The 25,653-nt window shown below is 38.5% G+C and overlaps 1 protein-coding gene across 1 annotated transcript; it reads right to left on the bottom strand.

The window, feature by feature from the left end:
• LOC107920172 (uncharacterized) lies at positions 1–25,594 on the bottom strand. Its single transcript, XM_016849725.2, has 5 exons — positions 25,553–25,594; positions 24,004–24,122; positions 779–1,076; positions 590–644; positions 1–278 (listed from the first exon to the last, which is right to left on the bottom strand). Exons 1-5 carry the CDS (start codon positions 25,573–25,575, stop codon positions 210–212), a joined length of 564 nt encoding a protein of 187 aa, XP_016705214.2. The 5' UTR covers positions 25,576–25,594; the 3' UTR covers positions 1–209.
• Between the last annotated feature and the right edge of the window lie 59 nt (positions 25,595–25,653).

The following is a 25,653-nucleotide window of genomic DNA, read 5'->3' on the forward strand; positions in this document are numbered from 1 at the left end:
TCATCATCAAGATCTCTAATCACCTTATATTTTATATTGAAGTTATACAATCTCTGTTCCCTTGTTATAAAAAGAAAAAGAAAATACAAGGCCCATTGTCAATTGTGAGACCAAAAACTAAAACTTTGGAAGAACCAATCAGTACTGCTTATAAATAGATTGATATTATTCTCTCTGTGTAGCTTCAATTTGAAGAAACACTAATCACCTCATGCTAAAGCATTACATAATGATTTGTATGCCGCAACACAGGTCTTAAATTTCTCTTCAGCCATTGCCTGCATAAATGCATCAATATCATGCGACTATTTTGTAGAAAGAATAGGAGAACTAAATCATAGAAGAAAAGATAGATGTAGCAACGGATCAGCAAGCTAAATAAGCATTGTTTTCGAAAAGGATCTCTCCTGTGCCCTACTACCCCTCTCGAATTCCCCAATAAACGAACGCACAAATGAAAATATATGAATTTTGTTTCAACCAACAGCCAAAATCATGAAGGGCCTAGAAATGTTTGGAGAATATTCATAAAACTGCAACCCACTATTCAATAATTTTATATAAATAATATTGGAAAAGTCTAACTAACCTGTGAAGGACCTTGATGTTTATCAGGATGCCACTTTAAAGATGATAAGCGGAAGCTGCAAAATGATTTTAATAATTTTAGAATACATACCGTTAAAAAAAGGGAGAAAAGGAAGAACTAAAATTTATGAAATCTTTAAGTCAGGCCTCTCAAAATTAAAGTAGAATGAAAACACTCAAAAGTACTTACGCCTTTTTAACATCTTCGAGCTTTAAGCGGCCAGTTGGAGGCAGACCAAGGATTGCTCTATCAGAACATGATCCTACAGCATATGACTCATCCACAAGTTCACTTTCACTAGAAGGCTCCCACTCTTCTGTTCTTTGATTGGTCCAGTCTGATTTTTCTCTCCACTCAAATCCAGATTCTGAACTTCGAAAAGTAAAATCCCCACTAAAAGACCAAGTATAGCATTTCTTCCCAAACACAGCGTGAAAGATTGTCTCTGGATGATCAAAGTCATTAGAGAATATTTTTCTAAGCCTTCCTGTGTGTGAAAAAAGGACACATGTGTTAACATTATGATTAATGGCAGACAATTTTAATGGAAAACAATCCAAGTGGTGCAAGTTTAGCACCCTAAAGTTGACTTTGAAAAAGTGGCATGGGATAATTTTTTTTTGGTCCTTGAGATAATGGGCTATTTATTGTTTGGTCCTTAAACCTCAACTATAAATAGGCCTTCTCATTTCTTATTTCAATTCATCCCAACCAATCTTTCTCTCTTAGTTTTCTTTTTCTCCCATTTGAGAATTCTTAAGGAATTCTATTTGTTTGTAATACTTTGAAGATAGTAAAGTTATCATCTGGTGTTAGTGCCCGAGGACGTAGGTATAATTTACCGAACCTCGTTAAAACTCTTGTGTTCTTTCTTGTCCTATTTTTCTTTCAATATTTGAGGGTATAATAGTAGTATTTAATTGTGCTATTAAATTACTATAGAAGGGATATTCTGTCTAAGGAAAGACTTGGTATTTAAGAGATCCATGTGATCCACCTCTCTTCCCTGGGAATTGAACTTTGTGTGATTTTTTAGTACAATAATTTACACGCTTCCGACCCTATTGGAACAACAAGTGGTATCAAGAGCCGAAGGTTAATCGTAGTATGCTCTGTGGTTGCAGTTTAAACTGATCTTCCACATCAGAAAAGATTTCCTTAGGTATATTGAAAGATTATGGAGAAAACGGTCGGTGTAGGAGCTTCAACATCGTCCATGTGGATAAGACCGACAATTGCAAATGCAAGATTGGCCGTGGAGATCTTTGATGGCACGGGCCATTTTGGTATGTGGCAAAGTGAGGTTCTAGATGCCCTTTTTCAGCAGGGTCTAGACATTTCCATTGATGAAGAGAAACCAGATGATGTACAGGAGAAAGATTGGAAGGCGATCAATCGGTTGGCATGTGGCACAATTCGATCATGCCTTTCTCGAGAGCAGAGGTATGCTTTTTCAAAGGAGACTTCTGCAAATAAGTTGTGGGTAGCACTTGAAGAAAAATTTTTGAAGAAAAACAGTCAAAATAAGCTCCACTTGAAGAAAAGACTGTTTCACTTCACATACGTCCCAAGTACCACAATGAATGATCACATCACCAAATTTAATCAGTTAGTCACTGATTTGCTGAATATGGATGAGACATTCAAAGATGAAGATTTGGCTTTGATGCTGTTGGGGTCACTTCCTGAGGAGTTTGAGTTCCTAGAAACTACTCTACTTCATGGCAGGAGTGATATATCTCTGAGCGAAGTCTGTGCGGCCTTATACAGTTATGAACAGAGAAAGAAGGACAAACAGAAAAACTCAATCAGAGATACAGAAGCTTTAGTAGTCCGAGGTCGTTCATACACTCGGAAGAAAACTCAAAAGGGGAGATCAAAGTCAAAGTCCAGACTCGGGAAAGATGAATGTGCTTTTTGTCATGAGAAAGGCCACTGGAAGAAAAATTGTCCAAAGCTGAAGAATAAGGGAAAAGCTGCTGTAGATGCTTGTGTTGCTAAGCATGATACTAGTGACTCTGAACTATCACTGGTTGCATCATCATCGTCGTTCCATTCAGATGAGTGGATATTGGATTCGGGTTGTACCTATCATATGTCCCCTAACCGGGAGTGGTTCTCTGATTTAGTAGAACTAAATGGAGGAGTTGTTTATATGGGCAATGACAATGCCTGTAAAACTGTTGGGATAGGTTCAATCCAATTAAAGAATAAAGATGGATCAACCAGAGTTCTGACTGATGTTCGGTACGTGCCCAATTTGAAGAAAAATCTAATCTCATTGGGAGCCTTGGAATCCAATGGTTCAGTTGTTACTATGAGAGATGGGGTTTTAAAAGTGACATCTGGCGCACTTGTGATATTGAAGGGCATCAGGAAAAATAACTTGTATTACTACCAAGGTAGTACAGTTATTGGAGCAGTCGCTGCAGCTTCCGGCAGCAAAGAATTGGACTCAATACAGTTGTGGCATATGAAGTTGGGACATGCCAGCGAAAAATCCTTGCAAATTCTGGCAAAGCAAGGATTGTTGAAAGGTGTAAAGGCTTGCAAATTAAAATTTTGCGAGCATTGTGTTCTGGGAAAGCAAAAGAGAGTGAAATTCGGTACTGCTATCCATAATACAAAAGGTATTTTGGAATATGTTCACTCAGATGTGTGGAGGCCTTCCAAGACACCTTCATTGGGAGGAAAACACTACTTTGTTACTTTTGTTGATGACTTTTCCAGAAGAGTTTGGGTGTATACCATGAGAACTAAGGATAAAGTGCTTAGAGTTTTTCTTAAATGGAAAACTATGATCGAAAACCAGACTGGCAAGAAAATCAAGCGGCTTAGGACGGACAATGGAGGGGAATATAAAAGTGATCCGTTCTTCGATGTGTGCCAAGAGTATAGTATTGTTCGACACTTCACAGTTAGGGATACACCACAGCAGAATGGATTGGCAGAGCGTATGAATCGAACATTGCTGGAGAAAGTTCGATGTATGTTGTCCAATGCTGGGTTGGGCAAGCAATTTTGGGCTGAGGCTGTGACATACGCTGGCCATCTTGTTAATCGTTTGCCATCATCTACATTAGAAAGAAAAACTCCTATAGAGGTATGTCTGGAAAACCGGCTACAGATTATGATTCCTTACATGTGTTTGGAACCACTGCATATTACCATGTGAATGAGTCAAAGTTAGATCCGAGGGCAAAGAAAGCTCTTTTTATGGGAATCACTTCTGGAGTGAAGGGATTTCGTCTTTGGTGTTTAAGCACAAAGAAAATGATCTGTAGCAGAGATGTTACCTTTGATGAATCTGCCACATTGAAAAAGGTAGCAGATAAACATATTCAGACGAGCAATACTCCACAGCAGGTGGAGTTTGAGCAGATGGGGATTTGCCCAGTTAATAAGTCTAATTCTCCAGCCACAATGAAGGAATTAGAGGTTGAAGAGGTTCTGACCCAAGAACCACTAAGTACACCAGAACCAGTTGCAGTTGCAAGGCCACGGAGAGAAATTCGTAAACCTGCTCGATTTACTGATATGGTGGCCTACGCCCTTCCCGTTGTTGATGATATTCCTATCACTTATCAAGAAGCAATGCAAAGCTTAGAAAGTGATAAATGGAAAAGCGCCATGGATGAAGAAATGCAGTCTCTCCGGAAGAACAATACTTGGGAGTTGGCGCAATTACCGAAAGGTAAAAGGGCAATCGGATGCAAGTGGGTATTCACAAAGAAAGATGGATCTCCTAGCAAGAAAGATATTCGCTACAAGGCAAGATTGGTAGCTAAAGGCTATGCTCAGAAGGAGGGAATTGACTACAATGATGTATTTTCCCCTGTTGTGAAGCATTCCTCCATTAGAATTTTGTTGGCCTTGGTAGCACAGTTGAATTTGAAGCTAGCTCAACTTGATGTTAAGACGGCTTTCTTGCATGGTGAGTTAGAAGAGGAGATCTATATGACTTAGCCAGAAGGATACACAGATGCTGGTGGTAGAAATTGGGTTTGTAAGCTTAACAAATCGCTATATGGATTGAAGCAATCCCCGAGGCAGTGGTACAAGCGATTTGATAGCTTTATGAGAAGGCAGAAGTACACAAGAAGCAAATATGACAATTGTGTATATTTGCAGAAGCTGCATGACGGATCTTTCATTTATCTACTCTTGTATGTTGATGATATGTTAATCGCTTCGAAAAGCCAAAATGAGATAGATAAGCTGAAGGCTCAGTTGAATCAAGAGTTCGAGATGAAAGATCTAGGTGAGGCCAAGAAGATTCTCGGCATGGAGATAAGTAGAGATAGACCGAGAGGCAAGCTCTGTTTAAATCAGAAGCAATATCTGAAAAAGGTATTACAATGTTTTGGTGTAAATGAAAACACAAAACATGTAAGTACCCCACTTGCTTCTCATTTGAAACTTAGTGCTCAATTATCTCCGAAGACTAAAGATGAAAGAGAATATATGGAGAAAGTCCTATATGCTAATGCAGTTGGGAGTTTGATGTATGCGATGGTGTGTACGAGGCCTGACATTTCACAAGTTGTTGGAGTTGTGAGCAGGTATATGCATGATCCTAAAAAAGGACATTGGCAAGCTGTGAAATGGATTCTACGGTATCTTCGAAAAACCGTAGATGTTGGTTTAATTTTTGAACAGGATGAAGCACTTGGTCAGTTTGTAGTTGGATATGTTGATTCCGACTTTGCTGGTGATTTAGATAAATGTCGTTCAACTACGGGGTATCTGTTTACTTTTGCGAAAGCCCTAGTGAGTTGGAAGTCTACCTTACAGTCTACAGTAGCTGTGTCTACTACAGAGGCAGAATATATGGCAGTTACAGAAGCTGTTAAGGAGGCTATTTGGCTTAATGGATTGTTGAAAGACTTAGGAGTTGTTCAAAGTCACATAAGTTTATATTGTGACAGTCAGAGCGCTATTCATTTAGCGAAAAATCAAGTCTATCATTCAAGAACCAAACATATCGACGTAAGATATCACTTTGTGCGGGAAGTCTTTGAAAAAGGAAAAATTCTACTTCAGAAGATTCCAACAGCAGATAATCCCGCAGATATGATGACCAAGGTGGTAACAACAATCAAGTTTAATCATTGTTTGAACTTGATTAACATCATGAGAATTTGAGCACCTTCAGGTGTATGGCACTCGAGAGTGCATTTGGAGGCACTACAAAAGATAGCTTTATCAAATTTGGGGAGTTGAAGGAAGTGTGTGAAGATGTGATTATCCTAATCAAATCTTCAAGGTGGAGATTGTTAACATTATGATTAATGGCAGACAATTTTAATGGAAAACAATCCAAGTGGTGCAAGTTTAGCACCCTAAAGTTGACTTTGAAAAAGTGGCATGGGATAATTTTTTTTTGTCCTTGAGATAATGGGCTATTTATTGTTTGGTCCTTAAACCTCAACTATAAATAGGCCTTCTCATTTCTCATTTCAATTCATCCCAACCAATCTTTCTCTCTTAGTTTTCTTTTTCTCCCATTTGAGAATTCTTAAGGAATTCTATTTGTTTGTAATACTTTGAAGATAGTAAAGTTATCATCTGGTGTTAGTGCCCGAGGACGTAGGTATAATTTACCGAACCTCGTTAAAACTCTTGTGTTCTTTCTTGTCCTATTTTTCTTTCAATATTTGAGGGTATAATAGTAGTATTTAATTGTGCTATTAAATTACTATAGAAGGGATATTCTGTCTAAGGAAAGACTTGGTATTTAAGAGATCCATGTGATCCACCTCTCTTCCCTGGGAATTGAACTTTGTGTGATTTTTTAGTACAATAATTTACACGCTTCCGACCCTATTGGAACAACAACATGAGGGCAAGCACTTGTAACACGTTAGCACCTATTTGTATGTGGATTTGGTTTTTACCTTGGAAACAAGATAAGCTACACATTAATCTATTGCCACGTAACAGAAATATTAAAGGTACAACTTTGTCTTTCAACAAAAACATCATAATAAGATCAAATAACAACAGGGGTTACACTTAAATTAAAATGGTGAATTTTACTACGGATGATATCTTGGTATTATTGTCTCAAACAACTGGTTGATATCTCTGTTGCGAGATGGCCATTCATGCATGTGTCGGACAAGCAAAATGCGAACAGATCAAACAACTCTGGGGACAACTTTAGTGTGAGTCATTTGGCGGACTGGCCAAATACAAGAAGAATGACAGACTGCCAGTTGGCAAACTATCTAGTAGACAACCATTGGTGGACTATCTGGAGGATTGTCCAAATATGAACAAGACTCGTGGACAGACAAGACACGAGTTGTCTTGCTGATTGGCATACTCTAAGCTATTGAAGGGCAAACCATCAAGGTGTTAACCAACCATGCCAAGTTGAGTTGCTGTAGACTGCCCCGAAGTTTTTGATACACGTTGGCAAGTTGCCAACTTGTTTAGAAAAGTTGTTAGCTTATTTTATTTGTCTTAAATTTGATAGGATAATTTTAGCGGTGCTGATTGGACAAAAATCAGCCAATGAGTAATTTCAAGTTCCTAGGCTTGCCAACTTGTCAATATTTTTCCTATATAAGGCTACACTTTGTATGTAAATCATGTACAAAAATTAGAAAATATAGCAAGTCACATTTGATTGTTAAATTTGGTTTGTCTATCCTTTATTCCTTACAAAGAAAAACCAACAATTGGTACCTAGAGCCAATCATCTTGGAGGGTCATTTTTCTTTGTTGTTACCATTAAAATGTCTTCAGCTAGTTTTACACCCCCTCCACCACCAATTTTTAACGATGAAAACTACCATATTTTTGTAGCTAAGCAGATGTCGGGCCACCACAGTTGAAAGCCAATCCGACAATAACACAGATCAAACAACATAGTGATGATCGTGCTAAAAAGTTCAAGGCGATGTTATGTCTTCAGAATGGTGTTTATGGTATGATCTTCACTAGGATCATGGCCTACGAAACTCCAAAACAAGCTTAGGACAAGCTGAAGGAAGAGTTTCAATATACAGAGAAGACAAGGCAACAACTTCTTATCAACTTGAGAAGAGATTTTGAGAACTTGAAAATAAAGGAGTCTGAGACTATCAAACAATATTCTGATAGAATCATTGCTGTTGTAAACAACATCAGATTACTTGGAGATCAATTTTCTGATGGTAGGGTAGTCGAGAAAGTCATCACAACACTTCTAGAGAGGTATGAGTAAAAAATATCCTCTTTTGAAGACTTGAGAGACCTATCTATGATCTCTTTATCAGAGTTGATAAATGCCCTGTATGCTGAAGAACAGAAGAGAGCAGCAAGGCAGGAGAAGCATATTGAGGGAGCCTTTCAAGCAAGAAATAGGGAAGGCTCGAGCTCATCAAATTACAAAAGACAAAGAAAGGCTAGACAGACAAGAAAGAAAAGCCAAGGAGAGATGGTGGAAAAAAAAGGATCTGCCATGCTCTCACTGCAAAAAGACCACTCATTTGGGGAAATATTACTGGTTCAGATCAATCATATAGTGCAGAGCTTGCAAGCAGCTTGGTCACATGGAGAAGGTATGCAAGAACAAAGTACGGAAACAAAAACCGTGGCAGCACAATGCTCAGGCTCAAACTGCTGATGGGAACCATGCTCAAGTGGAGCAAGTGCTCACAACTTTATATTTTGCATCAAGAAGCAGAGTCGCAAAGGGTCGGTTGATTGATAGTGGATATACCAACCATATGACCTCAGATGAAAGCATCTTAAGAAAGATTGACAGAAGCTGCATTTCAAAAGTGAGGATCGAAAATGGTGAACTCATTCAAGCTAGGGGCAAAGGTGATGTGTTGATCAACACGCCATCAGGTACTAAAGTAAATACAGATGTTCTTTTAATGACTGAGATAGATCATAATCTCCTTAGCATTGGTTAACTGCTTGAGAAGAAATACTCTGTTATCTTTAAAGATAGTGACTGCACTATATTGGATTCATTGAGACAGGAAATTGTGATAGTTTCAATGTTAGACAGAAGCTTTGTGTTGGATTGGAATTTGGCAACCTTGAATGTCTATACCAGTTTAGTTGATGAAACAAATCTTTGGTACACAAGATTGGGACATGTGAACTATAAGTCCATTAATCAAATGTGCAAATCAAATTTAATTGAGAATATGACCAGAATTGAATATCAGAATTGGCATTTGCGAAGTCTGTAAACTTGAGAACCAGGTGAGGCTTCCATTTCCAGCGAATAAAGCCTAGTATGCCAATGAAAAACTAAATTTGGTCCATTCTGATGTATGCAGACTCATGAAGACACCTTTGAATGGAAGTAGATACTTCATTTTGTTTATTGATGATTGCACAAGGTATTGCTGGATTTATTTTTTGAAACAAAAACTGATGTAGCTGAAGTTTTCTATAAGTTGTATAGGTTGAAAACCAGATAGAACACAAGATGAAGATGATAAGATCTGATAATGGAACCGAGTACATTTCAGACAAGTTCGAAAGCTATTGTGAAGAAGCGAGATTCATCACCAGCTCACTACCATTTGCACCCTACAGCAAAATAAAATATATGAGAAAAAACAGGACTGTGATGGACATGACGTGATGTCTGTTGTTTGAAAGCAAGTTGCCAAATGAATTTTGGGCTGAGGCAATAAACACTTCAGTTTATCTGTTGAACAGATTACCAACCAAGGTTATGAAAGAGAAGAATCCATGTGACAGCCCAAAATTGACCCTAGTCGGGAAGTGGTTTCGGGACCACAAAACCAAGTCATAAAAATAATTAATTTCCATATTCTATGCTTATTATGTGTGTACATGAGTATGTGGAAGTTTCATTCTCCAATTTTTCCAATTGCATGAGAAATTATTAAATAGGGATTGATATGAGACATGGTGAAAATATGATACGCTAATTTAAAATGGTCTATTAATGCATGTTGTGAAAATGATGGGTTTGCATGTCAAATTACCCAAAATTTGAGCTAGTGGTTGGCCATGCTATGGGTGGAAACATGTTGGGAACATGTTGGCCTAGTGAGGTATGTAGGAAAAAAATAAAATAAGGGGCATGTGCATAAAATAATGAAAAGGAGTATGATGAATACAAAAAAAATGTGTGTAGTTGTTTCCCCCCATTGCCGTGAGCTAAAGAAAAGAAAGGAGAAAATTTTTGTTCATCCTTTCTCATCTTCATTTAGCCGAAACTAGAAAGAAAAAAACAAAGAAAAAAAATGCTCATCCTTTGGTTCATCCTTGGCCAAAAATTTTAAGGAGGAAGGAAGAAGAAAGGTTGAAGAGGTTCGGCCATGCATGTAGCTAGGCTAAGGTATGTTTGATGATGTTCCATGAGATGCATGCATGTTTTAGTTGTTAGCTTGAGTTCTACCTAGCCCATGGTCTAAATCTTGCTATGTGATGGAAATGACACTCGGCCATGGATGCATCATTCTTGGTTGATGTTTGATGTTGTGGTGATGAGGCATGAGGATGAGTTAAGATTCGGCCTAGGTGGAGTTTGTGTTAATGCCATTGCATGCTAAATATGAAGCTTGTTAATGATGCATGTGATGGTGGCTTGATGATTCTTGAATCTCCTTTTTAGCATTTTTGAGTGAGCACATATGTGCATTGGTTGCTAAATGGAGAAGAATCGGCTAGCAAGTTGTGTGCTAAGGCCGAATATAACTTTTGCATGTTAATGAGCAATGCATGTGTTAAATTGATGGAAAGGGAGAGGATGCTTTACTAGTGTGTATATGTGTGTATTAGCCAAGTTTTGAACTTGAAACAAAAGGGTGTTTAGTCAATACAAGTGACCATACTTGTAGAATGTATTAAGTGTTGAAATCGGCCCCAAAATAGACATGCATATTCGGCCAAGGGGGAAAAATTAGCTAAAATGTTGAGTTTGATTCATGATTCCGTACATATGTGACTTTAACGTCTAATGTATAAATATGGGCTAAGTGCCTTGTGTTCCTCTTTTCGATGCTCAAATGATTAAATCAATTTATTTGTTTAATTAAGCTCAAGAGCAAAGGGGAACTAAATCCGATAAAGGGAAGGAAAAAGTGGTCGAATAGCTATCGGAATCGTTCGACAACACCCGAGGTAAGTTCTTGAGTAAAAGAGCTTAAATTATGATGTGATTAGATCATGTTTTAAGCAAATTAAAATCATGCTCTTTGTGTGGCTATTGAGCCGAATTTGCAAGAATGATAAATGTCTTGTGTTTGAGTTTTGCTAACGAAAATGAAATACGAATGGGCCATGATTTATTGTTAAATGTGCATGGTTATTTGAATGATGTCCGGGCTAAGTCCCGAAGGCTTGTGCTAAGTGATAATATCCGGACTAAGATCCGAAGGCATTTGTGCGAGATATTAATTCCGGGCTAAGCCCGAAGGCATTTGTGCAAGATACTAATTCCAGGCTAAGCCCGAAGGCATTTGTGCGAGATACTAATTCCGGGCTAAGCCCGAAGGCAGTTGTGCGAGTTACTAAATCCGGGTTAAGTCCCGAAGGCATTTGTGCGAATTACTATAACCGGGCTATGTCCCGAAGGCATTTGAACGAGGAGCTATATCCGGTTAAATTTCGAAGGTACGTGATTTGGGAATGAATGAACTTGCTGTAAAGTTCCAGTTAATACTCTCGAAACATCCCAACATTGAGGTATGTTTCGTATGTGCTTGAATTTAGTTGAGCCCTTACAAATAAGTATTCGCTCAAGTTGATAAACGAGCTACCGGCCTTTGGCTGAGTTGATCTTTTGTGTATGTACATAAGGGTTGATAATGTGAAGCAAGTACGATATCGTAAATTTGTGCATATGAAATTATCCGTTTAGCTATATGAATGCTATACTTTTGTTGTGCTGGAATTCCTTGCTCAAAACTTACTAAGCATAAATTGCTTACTCCGTTTCATTGCTCCTCTGTTTTATAGATTTGGTTCTCCAGCTATCGGACTCGGGATCTTGAGGTCAAAGTCGCCCACACTATCAAAGCCCCCTTTTGGTACAATTTTGGTTGAACTTCGAAATGGCATGTATAGGACTACCCGTTTGTTGTGGGTCGTGGACCCTTTGGACTTGTATAAATTTTGGATAGCCATGCGAAAATGGCTTATATGTGTTTGAGTATAATGTTATAATCATTTGGTGTGGATATGCTTGACAAGGATTGGCCACGGGGATGGTTAATCACTTTCATAAATTGTGCTATTTATGCAAAAAGGGCTAGTTGAATCATGGAAACCATGAAATAGGTAAAGTCTACCTTAAAGGCAGATGCTGACAGCAGCAGTGATGTAGATTTGGAAAATCACTAAAAATAGTAGGAATGGAATTAAATAGTGAATAAATTATGTAAACAAACCTTGATGAATCTACTTTCATAGGAAAGTAACGAAACAATCATACGGACAGTATGTTAAGAGATATTCAGGTTCTCGTGAGACAGGGCCAGAACGGTTTCTGGATTCCCTGTTCCGACTTTAGAAATTCATTATAAATTAACCAGAGATAATTAGGAGTCATACCATATATGTATAGATTCCTCTCTGAGTCTAGTTTCTATAGAAACAAACGGCATCAGTATTGAAGCTCTGTGCAGGGAGATATCCAGGTCGTAATGCGCAAAGGTCAGTGTAGTCGATCCCTGTAACATGGGAGACTTTGACTAATAAACTGTACTAATTGGCCCGACCAAAAATTCTAGAAAAAAATATGTAGATGGGCATATGAGTCTAGTTTCAGGGAAAAATCACGAAACTGATTTTCGAGTTGTGAAACTCAAGATATGATTTTAAAGCGACTAGTACGCAGATTGGCAGTGTCTGGGAAATTTTTTTATAAGGGGTTTAAAGTCTGTTAACACCTCGTGTTCGACTCCGGTGTCGGTCTCGGGTTCGGGGTGTTACATTTGATTGGTATCAGAGCTACGGTTTAGTCGATTCTAGGACTACCGTAATGCGTTGGGTCTAGCTATACATGCCATTTTATGTGATTACTTGATAGTGTGGTGATTTCTGACAATTGTAAATGTGTTTATTTATAGAAATGGATCCCGATCCCGACCGAGAGGTAGCTGATGATCTTGAGAGTGTAGCGCCTGCTCCCGCACAAGGGACAGCGCCGGCGGACTCTCAACCTAATGCTAGTAACCCGAATGAGGAAGCTAGACAAGCTTTCTACAGCGTGATGAATGATTGGTTCAACCAATACATTCGAACCAATACGGCTGTTCCACAACCTCCATTCCCGACTAATACCACCCCCGCACCTACAATACCTCCGGTAACTGACCAAATAAGGTCAAATAAGCCCCCAGTTGACAAAATCCGATAACATGGGGCTACTGAATTTAAGGCTACGGATAGCGACGATGCCGAGCAAGCTGAATTTTGGTTGAACAACACTATCCGGGTACTCGATGAGCTATCTTGTACACCCGATGAATGCCTAAAGTGTACTATCTCCTTGCTACGTGATTCTGCCTACTATTGGTGGAGTACTCTGTCTTCTGTTGTGCCCCGAGAGCAAGTAACTAGGGAGTTTTTCCAAACTGAGTTTCAGAAAAAGTATATCAGTCAGAGATTTGTTGATCAAAAACGGAAGGAATTTCTTGAGCTTAAGCAAGGTTCCATGTCAGTTACTGATTACGAGCGAAAATTTGTTAGACTTAGTAGATACGCTCGGGAATGTGTTTCGTCCGAGGCTATCATGTGTAAACGCTTTGAGTATGGGCTGAATGAAGATATAAAAATATTCGTTGGCGTTCTTGAAATACGAGAGTTCGTAGTACTGGTCGAGCGAGCTAGTAAAGCCGAAGAGCTTAGAAAAGAAAAACAAAAAGTTGATGTGGGAACTGGAGAGTTTCGTAAAAGATCTTCGGGAAAGTCTCTTCAACAGGCATCGAAGAAATTTCGAGATGATGCGGGCCAGTTTAGAGGCACTTCGGGCCTTTTTAGACGAGATCGTGATCGACCCCCTGTGGGTACACGAGGCACTTCGGTCGCCAGTGTTAGGAATGAACGTCGAGACAGAACGAAATGTCGATATTGCGGTAAATGGCATTCGAGGAGTTGTAGATTCCCTGACCGCTCCTGTTACAAGTGCGGATCAGTTGACCACTTCATTAAAGATTGCCCGAGGTTGTCTGACCAGAATGAAAATCAGAGTGGGAAACAGGGTGCTACCACTGCTCGAGGTAGACCATCTGGAAATACGGGCAATGCTAGTGGCGGCCAGAGAGGATCTAGAGATGCTACGACCAGATCCGAGGCTCGTGCGTCTGCTAGAGCTTATGCTATACGTGCCCGCGAGGATGCTTCTTCGCCTGATGTTATTACCGGTACTTTTACTCTCTTTGATACTAATGTAATTGCTTTGATTGACCCCGGTTCTACTCATTCTTACATATGTGAAACCTTAGTATCCAGTAAGACTTTACCTATTGAGTCTACTGAGTTCGTAATTCGGGTGTCAAACCCCTTGGGTCGTTACGTGCTTGTCGACAAAGTGTGTAAGAAATGTCCCCTAGAAATTCGAGGTTCCTGTTTCCCAACGGACTTGATGCTTTTGCCGTTTGATGAATTTGATGTTATTCTTGGTTTGGATTGGTTGACCGCGCATGATGCGGTTGTGAATTGCAAAAGCAAGACTATTGATTTGAGGTGCGCAAATAACGAAGTAATCCGAGTTGAGTCTACGGACTTGGAGGGGATGCCAGCTGTAATATCAGCAATGTTGGCCCAGAAATATGTAAGAAAAGGGTGCGAAGCATACCTTGCGTATGTACTTGATGACAAAGAATTAGAAAAGAAACCCGAATCTGTGCCGGTGGTTTGTGAATACCCGAATGTTTTTCCTGAAGAATTACCGGGTTTACCACCTGTTCGGGAGGTAGAGTTTGGTATTGAGCTTGTACCTGGGACTACGCCGATTTCGATAGCTCCGTATCGTATGGCACCAACCGAGTTAAAAGAGTTGAAAGCTCAGTTGCAAGAATTGACGGATAGAGGTTTTGCTCGACCAAGTTTCTCACCTTGGGGTGCACCAGTATTGTTCGTGAAAAAGAAGGACGGAACCATGAGGTTGTGCATTGACTATCGCCAACTGAATAAAGTGACGATAAAGAACAAATATTCGTTACCGCGTATCGATGAATTGTTCGACCAACTGAAGGGAGCCTCAGTGTTCTCAAAAATAGATTTGAGATCGGGCTATTATCAGTTGCGAATTCGAGATTCGGACATACCCAAAACTGCCTTCAGAACGAGATATGGTCACTACGAGTTCTTAGTGATGCCGTTTGGGCTCACTAATGCCCCTGCGGTATTTATGGATTTGATGAATCGGATCTTCAGACCATATTTGGATCGGTTCATAGTTGTGTTCATTGATGACATCTTGGTCTATTCAAGAGATGAGACCGAACATGCTGAGCATCTGAGGCTAGTGTTGCAAATTTTGCGGGATAAGCAGTTATATGCTAAGTTCAGTAAGTGTGAGTTCTGTTTAAGAGAGGTTAGCTTCTTGGGTCATGTGGTATCCGCATCGGGTATTCGAGCTGACCCGAGCAAAATTTCAGCCATACTTAACTGGAAGCCTCCAAGAAATATTACCGAAGTTCGGAGCTTCCTGGGACTCGCCGGTTATTACCGACGATTTGTCAAAGTTTTCTCGATGATAGCCACACCAATGACGAAGCTACTTCAAAAGGATGTTAAGTTCGAATGGACGGAGAAATGTCAGAAAAGTTTCGATCAACTGAAAACTCATTTGACTGAAGCTCCAATTTTAGTGCAACCCGAATCAGGCAAAGAGTTTGTCATTTATAGTGACGCATCCCTACTTGGGTTGGGTTGCGTATTGATGCAAGAAGGTCGAGTTGTGGCCTATGCGTCGAGACAATTAAAGCCACATGAGAAAAATTATCCGACCCATGATCTTGAACTAGCTGCCATCGTATTTGCTTTAAAAATATGGCGACATTACTTATTTGGTGAAAAGTGCCATGTATTTTCGGATCACAAAAGTCTCAAATATTTGATGACTCAAAGAGACTTAAATCTGCGACAATGACGTTGGCTTGAGTTGTTGAAAGATTACAAGCTTGTCATTGATTACCACCCGGGAAAGGCTAATGTGGTTGCGGACGCCTTAAGCCGGAAGTCATTGGTTGCTTTACGAGCAATGAATGTGCATTTGTCTGTTCTACCTGACAATGTGTTAGTTGCTGAATTAAAAGCCAAACCATTATTGATTCATCAAATTCGTGAAACCTAGAAAGTTGATGATGAATTGGTTGCAAAACGGGCTGAGTGTGCTTCGAACAAGGAATCGGAGTTTCAAATTGATGATGATGATTGTTTGAGGTTCAGAAGTCGTTTGTGTGTTCCAAGGAGTTCGGAACTCATTTCGATGATTCTGAACGAAGCCCATTGTAGCCGAATGTCAATTCACCCGGGGAGTACGAAAATGTACAATGATTTGAAACGTTGGTTTTGGTGGCATAGTATGAAACGAGACATCTCCGACTTTGTTTCGAGATGTTTAATATGTCAACAAGTGAAAGCGGAACATCAAGTGCCTTCAGGATTACTTCAGCCGATCATGATACCCGAGTGGAAATGGGATCGAGTCACAATGGACTTTGTGTCCGGACTGCCATTGTCAACATGTAAGAAGGATGCGATTTGGGTTGTTGTCGATAGACTGACTAAGTCGGCTCACTTTATCCCCGTGTGTATGGATTTTTCATTGGATAGACTAGTTGAATTGTACGTTTCTCAGATTGTGAGATTACACGGGGTACCTATTTCTATCGTGTCGGATAGAGATCCGAGATTCACCTCGCGATTTTGGAGGAAATTGCAAGAAGCTTTGGGTACCAAGCTGCATTTTAGCACTGCTTTTCATCCCCAAACCGATGGTCAATCTGAGCGGATAATTCAGATACTTGAGGATATGTTGAGATGTTGCATCCTCGAGTTCAGTGGTTCATGGCAACGGTATTTACCTTTGATTGAATTCGCTTACAATAATAGTTTTCAATCAAGTATTAAGATGGCACCTTACGAGGCTTTGTACGGTCGTAAATGCCGTACACCATTGTTTTGGACCGAGCTCGGTGAAAGTAAAATTTTTGGAGTTGATTTGATTAAGGATGCCGAACAGAAAGTAAAGGTAATCCGTGAAAGTCTGAAAGCAGCCACAGATCGTCAAAAAAATCGTATGCGGATTTGAAACGAAAGGACATTGAATATCAGGTGGGAGATAAAGTGTTCCTTAAAGTTTCGCCTTGGAAAAAGGCACTCAGGTTTGGCCGTAAGGGCAAGTTGAGCCCGAGATTCATTGGGCCGTACGAAATCTCCGAACGAGTTGGTCCGGTTGCGTATAGATTGATTTTGCCCCCTGAGCTTGAAAAGATTCACGACGTCTTTCATGTTTCGATGCTTCGACGCTATCGATCTGATCCATCGCACATAATTAGCCCATCAGAGGTTGAAATTCAAGCCGATATGAGTTATGAAGAAGAGCCGATGCGTATCCTAGCTCGTGAAGTGAAGGAGTTGCGAAACAAAAGGGTTCCGTTAGTGAAGGTGTTATGGCTCAAACACGGGATCGAGGAAGCTACTTGGGAAACCGAGAGCTCGATGAAAGAACATACCCAAACCTATTTACCGGTAAGATTTTCGGGGACAAAAATTTCTTAAGTGGGGGAGAGTTGTGACAGCTCAAAATTGACCCTAGTCGGGAAGTGGTTTCGGGACCAAAAAATCGAGTCATAAAAATAATTGATTTCCATATTCTATGCTTATTATGTGTGTACATGAGTATGTGGAAGTTTCATTCTCCAATTTTGCCAATTGCATGAGAAATTATTAAATAGGGATTGATATGAGACATAGTGAAAATATTATAGGCTAATTTAAAATGGTCTATTAATGCATGTTGTGAAAATGATGGGTTTGCATGTCAAATTACCCAAAATTTGAGCTAGTGGTTGGCCATGCTATGGGTGGAAACATGTTGGGAACATGTTGGCCTAGTGAGGTATGTAGGAAAAAATAAAATAAGGGGCATGTGCATAAAATAATGAAAAGGAGTATGATGAATACAAAAAAAAAATGTGTGTAGTTGTTTCCCCCCCATTGCCGTGAGCTAAAGAAAAGAAAGGAGAAAATTTTTGTTCATCCTTTCTCATCTTCATTTAGCCAAAACTAGAAAGAAAAAAACAAAGAAAAAAAAATGCTCATCCTTTGGTTCATCCTTGGCCAAAAATTTTAAGGAGGAAGGAAGAAGAAAGGTTGAAGAGGTTCGGCCATGCATGTAGCTAGGCTAAGGTATGTTTGATGATGTTCCATGAGATGCATGCATGTTTTAGTTGTTAGCTTGAGTTCTACCTAGCCCATGGTCTAAATCTTGCTATGTGATGGAAATGACACTCGGCCATGGATGCATCATTCTTGGTTGATGTTTGATGTTGTGGTGATGAGGCATGAGGATGAGTTAAGATTCGGCCTAGGTGGAGTTTGTGTTAATGCCATTGCATGCTAATATGAAGCTTGTTAATGATGCATGTGATGGTGGCTTGATGATTCTTGAACCTCCTTTTTAGCATTTTTGAGTGAGCACATATGTGCATTGGTTGCTAAATGGAGAAGAATCGGCTAGCAAGTTGTGTGCTAAGGCCGAATATAACTTTTGCATGTTAATGAGCAATGCATGTGTTAAATTGATGGAAAGGGAGAGGATGCTTTACTAGTGTGTATATGTGTGTATTAGCCAAGTTTTGAACTTGAAACAAAAGGGTGTTTAGTCAATACAAGTGACCATACTTGTAGAATGTATTAAGTGTTGAAATCGACCCCAAAATAGACATGCATATTCGGCCAAGGGGGAAAAATTAGCTAAAATGTTGAGTTTGATTCATGATTCCGTACATATGTGACTTTAACGTCTAATGTATAAATATGGGCTAAGTGCCTTGTGTTCCTCTTTTCGATGCTCAAATGATTAAATCAATTTATTTGTTTAATTAAGCTCAAGAGTAAAGGGGAACTAAATCCGATAAAGGGAAGGAAAAAGTGGTCGAATAGCTATCGGAATCGTTCGACAACACCCGAGGTAAGCTCTTGAGTAAAAGAGCTTAAATTATGATGTGATTAGATCATGTTTTAAGCATATTAAAATCATGCTCTTTGTGTGGCTATTGAGCCGAATTTGCAAGAATGATAAATGTCTTGTGTTTGAGTTTTGCTAACGAAAATGAAATACGAATGGGCCATGATTTATTGTTAAATGTGCATGGTTATTTGAATGATGTCCGGGCTAAGTCCGAAGGCTTGTGCTAAGTGACAATATCCGGACTAAGATCCGAAGGCATTTGTGCGAGATACTAATTCCGGGCTAAGCTCGAAGGCATTTGTGCAAGATACTAATTCCGGGCTAAGCCCGAAGGCATTTGTGCGAGATACTAATTCCGGGCTAAGCCCGAAGGCATTTGTGCGAGTTACTAAATCCGGGTTAAGTCCGAAGGCATTTGTGCGAATTACTATAACCGGGCTATGTCCCGAAGGCATTTGAACGAGGAGCTATATCCAGTTAAATTCCGAAAGTACGTGATTTGGGAATGAATGAACTTGCTGTAAATTCCAGTTAATACTCTCGAAACATCCCAACATTGAGGTATGTTTCGTATGTGCTTGAATTTAGTTGAGCCCTTACAAATAAGTATTCGCTCAAGTTGATAAACGAGCTACCGGCCTTTGGCTGAGTTGATCTTTTGTGTATGTACATAAGGGTTGATAATGTGAAGCAAGTACGATATCGTAATTTGTGCATATGAAATTATCCGTTTAGCTATATGAATGCTATACTTTTGTTGTGCTGGAATTCCTTGCTCAAAACTTACTAAGCATAAATTGCTTACTCCGTTTCATTGCTCCTCTGTTTTATAGATTTGGTTCTCCAGCTATCAGACTTGGGATCTTGAGGTCAAAGTCGCCCACACTATCAAAGCCCCCTTTTGGTACAATTTTGGTTGAACTTCGAAATGGCATGTATAGGACTACCCGTTTGTTGTGGGTCGTGGACCCTTTGGACTTGTATAAATTTTGGATAGCCATGCGAAAATGGCTTATATGTGTTTGAGTATAATGTTATAATCATTTGGTGTGGATATGCTTGACAAGGATTGGCCACGGGGATGGTTAATCACTTTCATAAATTGTGCTATTTATGCAAAAAGGGCTAGTTGAATCATGGAAACCATGAAATAGGTAAAGTCTACCTTAAAGGCAGATGCTGACAGCAGCAGTGATGTAGATTTGGAAAATCACTAAAAATAGTAGGAATGGAATTAAATAGTGAATAAATTATGTAAACAAACCTTGATGAATCTACTTTCATAGGAAAGTAACGAAACAATCATACGGACAGTATGTTAAGAGATATTCAGGTTCTCGTGAGACAGGGCCAGAACGGTTTCTGGATTCCCTGTTCCGACTTTGGAAATTCATTATAAATTAACCAGAGATAATTAGGAGTCATACCATATATGTATAGATTCCTCTCTGAGTCTAGTTTCTATAGAAACAAACGGCATCAGTATTGAAGCTCTGTGCAGGGAGATATCCAGGTCGTAATGCGCAAAGGTCAGTGTAGTCTATCCCTGTACATGGGAGACTTTGACTAATAAACTGTACTAATTGGCCCGACCAAAAATTCTAGAAAAAAATATGTAGATGGGCATATGAGTCTAGTTTCAGGGGCAAATCACGAAACTGATTTTTAAGTTGTGAAACTCAAGATATGATTTTAAAGCGACTAGTACGCAGATTGGCAGTGTCTGGGAAATTTTTTTATAAGGGGTTTAAAGTCTGTTAACACCTCGTGTTCGACTCCGGTGTCGGTCTCGGGTTCGGGGTGTTACACTCCATTTGAAGCTTGGTTCAGGTACAAACCTTCAATCTCTCACTTAAAAGTATTTGGTTGTATCTGTTTTGTTTATGCTCCACAGGTGAAAGAAGCAAACTAAAAGAAGATCGCAGCCTAGGATATTCTTTGGATACAGCAGCAATAAAAGGGGTCCAGGATCTATGACCCATTTTGTAAGAAATTATGGTGAGTAGGGATGTGTTTGATGAAGAGCAAACATGAAGATGGATGCTACTGAAACTGAGATGTTCAATCAAGGAGAGCTTGAACAGGGGTTACAGCCTGCAGATGAACAAATTGAAGAAGAGTTTGATGACATACTAGTAAGGGGCATGCAACCAATTGCTGAAATCTATCAGAGGGCTGATGTAGCAGTTCTTGAACCATCGAGCTTTTAAGAAGTTGAAGCAATAGAAGGCTAGATGGATGCAATGAAAGCTGAGCATGATTCGCAAGAATAAGACATGGGAGCTGGTTGATAGACCATCATATGAAAAAGTTATTAGTGTTAAATGGGTGTTCAAACTAAGCTCAAGGCTAATTGTGAAAGGTTTTATTCAGCAATTTAGTGTCAATTACTTGGGGACGTTTGCTCCAGTAGCAAGACTGGATATGATTGGAGTGTTGTTAGCTTTGGTGGCTTAAATGGGGTGAAAGATCCATCAGCTAGATGTCAAGTCAATTTTTTCAAATGGCTACTTCAAGAAGAAATTTGTGGAGCAGCCTCCGGATATTGTCAAAAGATGTGAGAATAGGTGTATAGACTTAAGAAAGCCTTATACACGCTAAACAGACTCCAAGAGTTTGGTATGCAAGAATGATGATTACTTACAAAATTTGGGGTTTGAGAAAAGCCTCAATGAGGCAACTCTTTATGTGAAGAAGGTTGAAAGGTCACAACATTAATAGTTTCTTTGTATGTTGATGACTTGCTTGTAAGCGAGAGCTGTGATGATTTGGTGAAGGAATTCAAACTGCAGATGGAGAAGAATTTTGAGATGTCAACCTTGGATATTTCTTGGGCATGAAAGTGCAACAAGTTTAGTAAGGGATATTTATCAGTTAGCAAAGCTTTGCCTTGAAGATTTTTGAAAGGTTTTTCATGGAAAGGAGCATATAAGCAAGCACGCCTGTAGCACTTGGAGAAAGCTTAACAATGAAGATTTGAGAAGGTCAACGAGAAGAATTACAGAAGTCTCATTGGTTGCTTGTTGTATTTACAGCAACACGAACTGATATTATGTATGTAGTAGGTTTGTTATCGAGGTTTATGCACTGCTGCAATATACCACATTTTAATATTGCTAAGAGGGTGCTAAGATATATCAAAGGAATCGCCAACTTTGGTGTTTGGTTCACGAAGGCAATGTAATGAGCTTGTTGATACAGTGACAGTGGTTGGGCAGGATCAGTGGATGATATGCGAAGCACCTCTGGATATCTCTTCTCACTTGGTTCTGGCGTGTTCTCCTAGAGTTCCAAAAAGCAGTCAACCAAGCAATTTGGTTGAGAAAACTTACTTGAATCTTGAATAGGATGAAACGACATAGATTTTGTGTGATAATCAATTTGCTGTTTCAATTGTGAAGAACCCTGTCTTCCATTGAAAAACAAACGTTTCAAGATCAAGTATCATTTTGTGAAGGAAGTTGAATAGAGCAAGAAAGTGACTCTAGTTCAGTGCAGCACAGAGAGTCAACTAGCAGATATTCTGACCAAGCCTCTTGGAAAAGCAAGGTTTGAGAAGTTGAGGAATGAAATTGGAGTTTGCAACATAAAGGCCAAAGAGCTAGCACATACAGCAAACAAGCAAAGTGCGAACAGATCAAGCAGTTCCGCAGCCAACTATGGTGCGAGTAATTAGGCGGACTAGCCAAATACAAGAAGAATGACAGTCTGTCAATTGGCGGACTATCTAGCAGACAACCATTGGCAGACTATCCGGCAGATTGGCCAAATATGAACAAGACTCACGAACACACAAGACGCAAGTTGTCTTGCTGATTGGCATACTCTAAGCTATTGAAGGGCAAACCATCAAGGTGTTAACCGACTATGCAAGTTGAGTTGCTGTAGAGTGTCCCAATGTTTTTGATACATGTTAGCAAGTTTCCAACTTGTTTAGAAAAGTTGTTAACTTATTTTATTTATCTTAAATTGATAGAATAATTTTAACGGTGCTAATTGGACAAAATCAATCAATGAGAAATTTCAAATTCTTATGCTTGCCAACTTGTCAATATTTTTCCTATATAAGGCTACACTTTGTATGTAAATCATGTGCAAAAATTAGAAAATATAGCAAGTCAAATTTGATTGCTAATTTGGTCTGTCTTTCCTTCCTTAAAAAAAAATCAACAAACTGATTTTATGTAGGTTATTGCCCCTTATATTCTTATGCATTTGATAGATAATATGGTCTTTGCAAATAAGAATGGAAAATAACAGTTAGCTTTTGATGCCAAGACCCTAGTAACAGAATTCAATAACTTTTTCTATATCATGATGAGGTCCAACATTCTATTGAACAAGAAAAAGTTTTTGACTGATGGGCATTTCACTAATGATATCAGGATGCTACTTTCAACAACCAGCTGTAATTTGAAGACCTAAATTCAAATTCCTTGCCATCCTTTGTCCTATTAAATTGTGTCAGAAAGAAACGATGGAATTCAGTTACTTGTGATTATGTTAGTTGTCCGGGACTCTGTGCTAAGTACTCATTAGTATGAAATAATACATAGATGAATAAAACATAAGATTTTACAAACAAAACCAGATATAATATGCAATACTTTAAAAGCTATTTTATGAAAACATAAAGGGTGGCAACTATAGTAAGAATTTTTAAAATGAGAACTAAAATGGTCTTAGCCATTAAATCAAAATAAATGGTTCTAAACCTTAGATTTTGTATTTATCTTACTTATTAAATAAAACTAACAACACCCAATCTTTCCTTCTTCTTTTTTTTCTTTTCATCGTGTAATTGAAGTATTAGGACGAAAAATTTTTGGACATTTTTACTTTCAGATTTAATTTCTTCTTTTTTTTTAGAAAAAATTGGAATGAAATTAAATATTATAGGGTTATTAAGATTATCAATTTAGGTATTAGCATTTGTTTTTTCTTAGATTGAAAAATTAGCCGACCATTTCATTATAAAGAATTGTGATTTTTCTTGATTAAATACCTAATATTGATTAATCTTAATAACCCTAAATATTGCTTTCCATTCCAATTTTTCCTAACAAAAGAAAGAAATTAAATTTGAAAGTAAGATTATCCAAATTTTTTTCTCCTAAGACTTCTACACAGTGAAAAAAAAAAAGAAGGAAAGATTTGAGTGTTGCTGGGTTAAATAGCCCAGTTCAGCTGCGAAAACAGTGCATAAAAGAGGCTTTGAAAAATTACTTAAAGAGACAAAAATATGAAAGTAATAAAAATGGAAGTGGAAGCTCATGTTTACTTTTTTTTATGGTTAGATTTCCTAGTATGTTGGTCAGAAAACCTCGACCGCCGCTTCTTAACCGAGCCATCTGAATCCCAACCTTCTGTCCTATCAAATTTCCATATTGGATCTTCATCCTAGAAACAAGCAAAGGCATGCATTACTTTATATTGTAATTTCAGGAACTAATGAAATGTGTAAGCAAGATAAAGGTATTCATTCCATACACTGAGATTACCGATTAAATAAATGAAAATTAGGGTTAACAGAATGAGATCAAATCTGTCATTAGCCATTTCTGAAAGGCTGTGACCTCACTCTTCCAATGCCTAACTAAAACCATAGGCTTCTTCTATAATCAGAGCCTATTTGGATATTTATAGGAATGTAGTATGAAACAATAAAACTAAAATTTTAGATTACATTTTAATTACAGCAATGCAATAATGAACAAATTAAAATTAATTCCAAGGCATGCACTTATTTTGACGACCAAGAAACATTCCAGCTTGGCTTGCTATTAGTCGATTACAACTTCTTCTGTAATGTAAACACGAGTGAAAACGCCAAAACAAGAAATGTGGTTTATGAGCCAACTTTAGATGTAGGTTGGTCGCCTTCATACTTTTGCTTAGAAGAACAGTATCCAATATTTAGCTCCACTGAAAAGAATAATTCAGATGCACTATCCTAGATAAAATGATTTGCCTAAAGACAGGAAAAATGTTAGGGACACTTATAGCAGGCACAAGAAGTGAATCAATTAGTAAAAATTAGCATAAATAGAATATTTATTGAATAAGGATTCTTCTTTAAAGAATCCCAATATATTAGCAGTATGCCTATGAATTAGGAGTCTTCCCTATTTACTGTTTCCTTACTTAATATATTTTACTAGTTTTCAGGCTGTAATCTCTATTTAAGAGAGTTATTTTCTTATTAATAAGATAAGCAGAATTTATACCTAACCTATGAGATTTGGATCTCTGTCTATCGAGTTCTAAGGTATCAACTCCCTTCGACGAGTTGAACTCTATACAGGATAGGTCACTCAAGAAACAAGAAAAATGAAGATAATCCCTCTTCTCAACGTGACTTAGTTGTAAACCATTCGGTGACTCAATCCATATCTAGGGAACATAACACAAAATCCACTAAAATCCATAACCCTGCAGATTTAGTACAAAACTGGGTTATCCAAGGTCTTTACATAATCAACATACTTAGGACCTAGAACCCATTTCATTTGTTAACCGACATGTCAAAACATTTACAATTGGTCACTTGTAGTCTGTTTACTTACAGAACACTCAAAGAGTGTAGTACTTTAGCGTAAGCAAAATTAAACCAATCGGTTGGACTCTTGCATAGAAACCAAACATCGGCAGATGTTGTCATGTTGCAAATAATGTAAAAACTCCTTGGTAAATCAGAATAAACAAATAAAACATATAAAGGATAAATCTGAACTTTTTACCACAATTACACTGTGAATATAAATAAACAACGGAACCACACCTTCAATAAGATAAGGGTTCAGAAACAATCAAGAGTCCAGAAAAGTTACCAGAAATGAAATAGTTGAGGCATCGGTATTGAAGAGAAGGTTTCTCAAGCTCTTTTTGTTTCAGCTCGCTTTTGACGCATTGCATATCTAGTACTCTGCAT

Source organism: Gossypium hirsutum, chromosome A12, assembly GCF_007990345.1.
Source record: "Gossypium hirsutum isolate 1008001.06 chromosome A12, Gossypium_hirsutum_v2.1, whole genome shotgun sequence".
In the NCBI taxonomy this organism is placed as follows: Eukaryota; Viridiplantae; Streptophyta; class Magnoliopsida; order Malvales; family Malvaceae; genus Gossypium; species Gossypium hirsutum.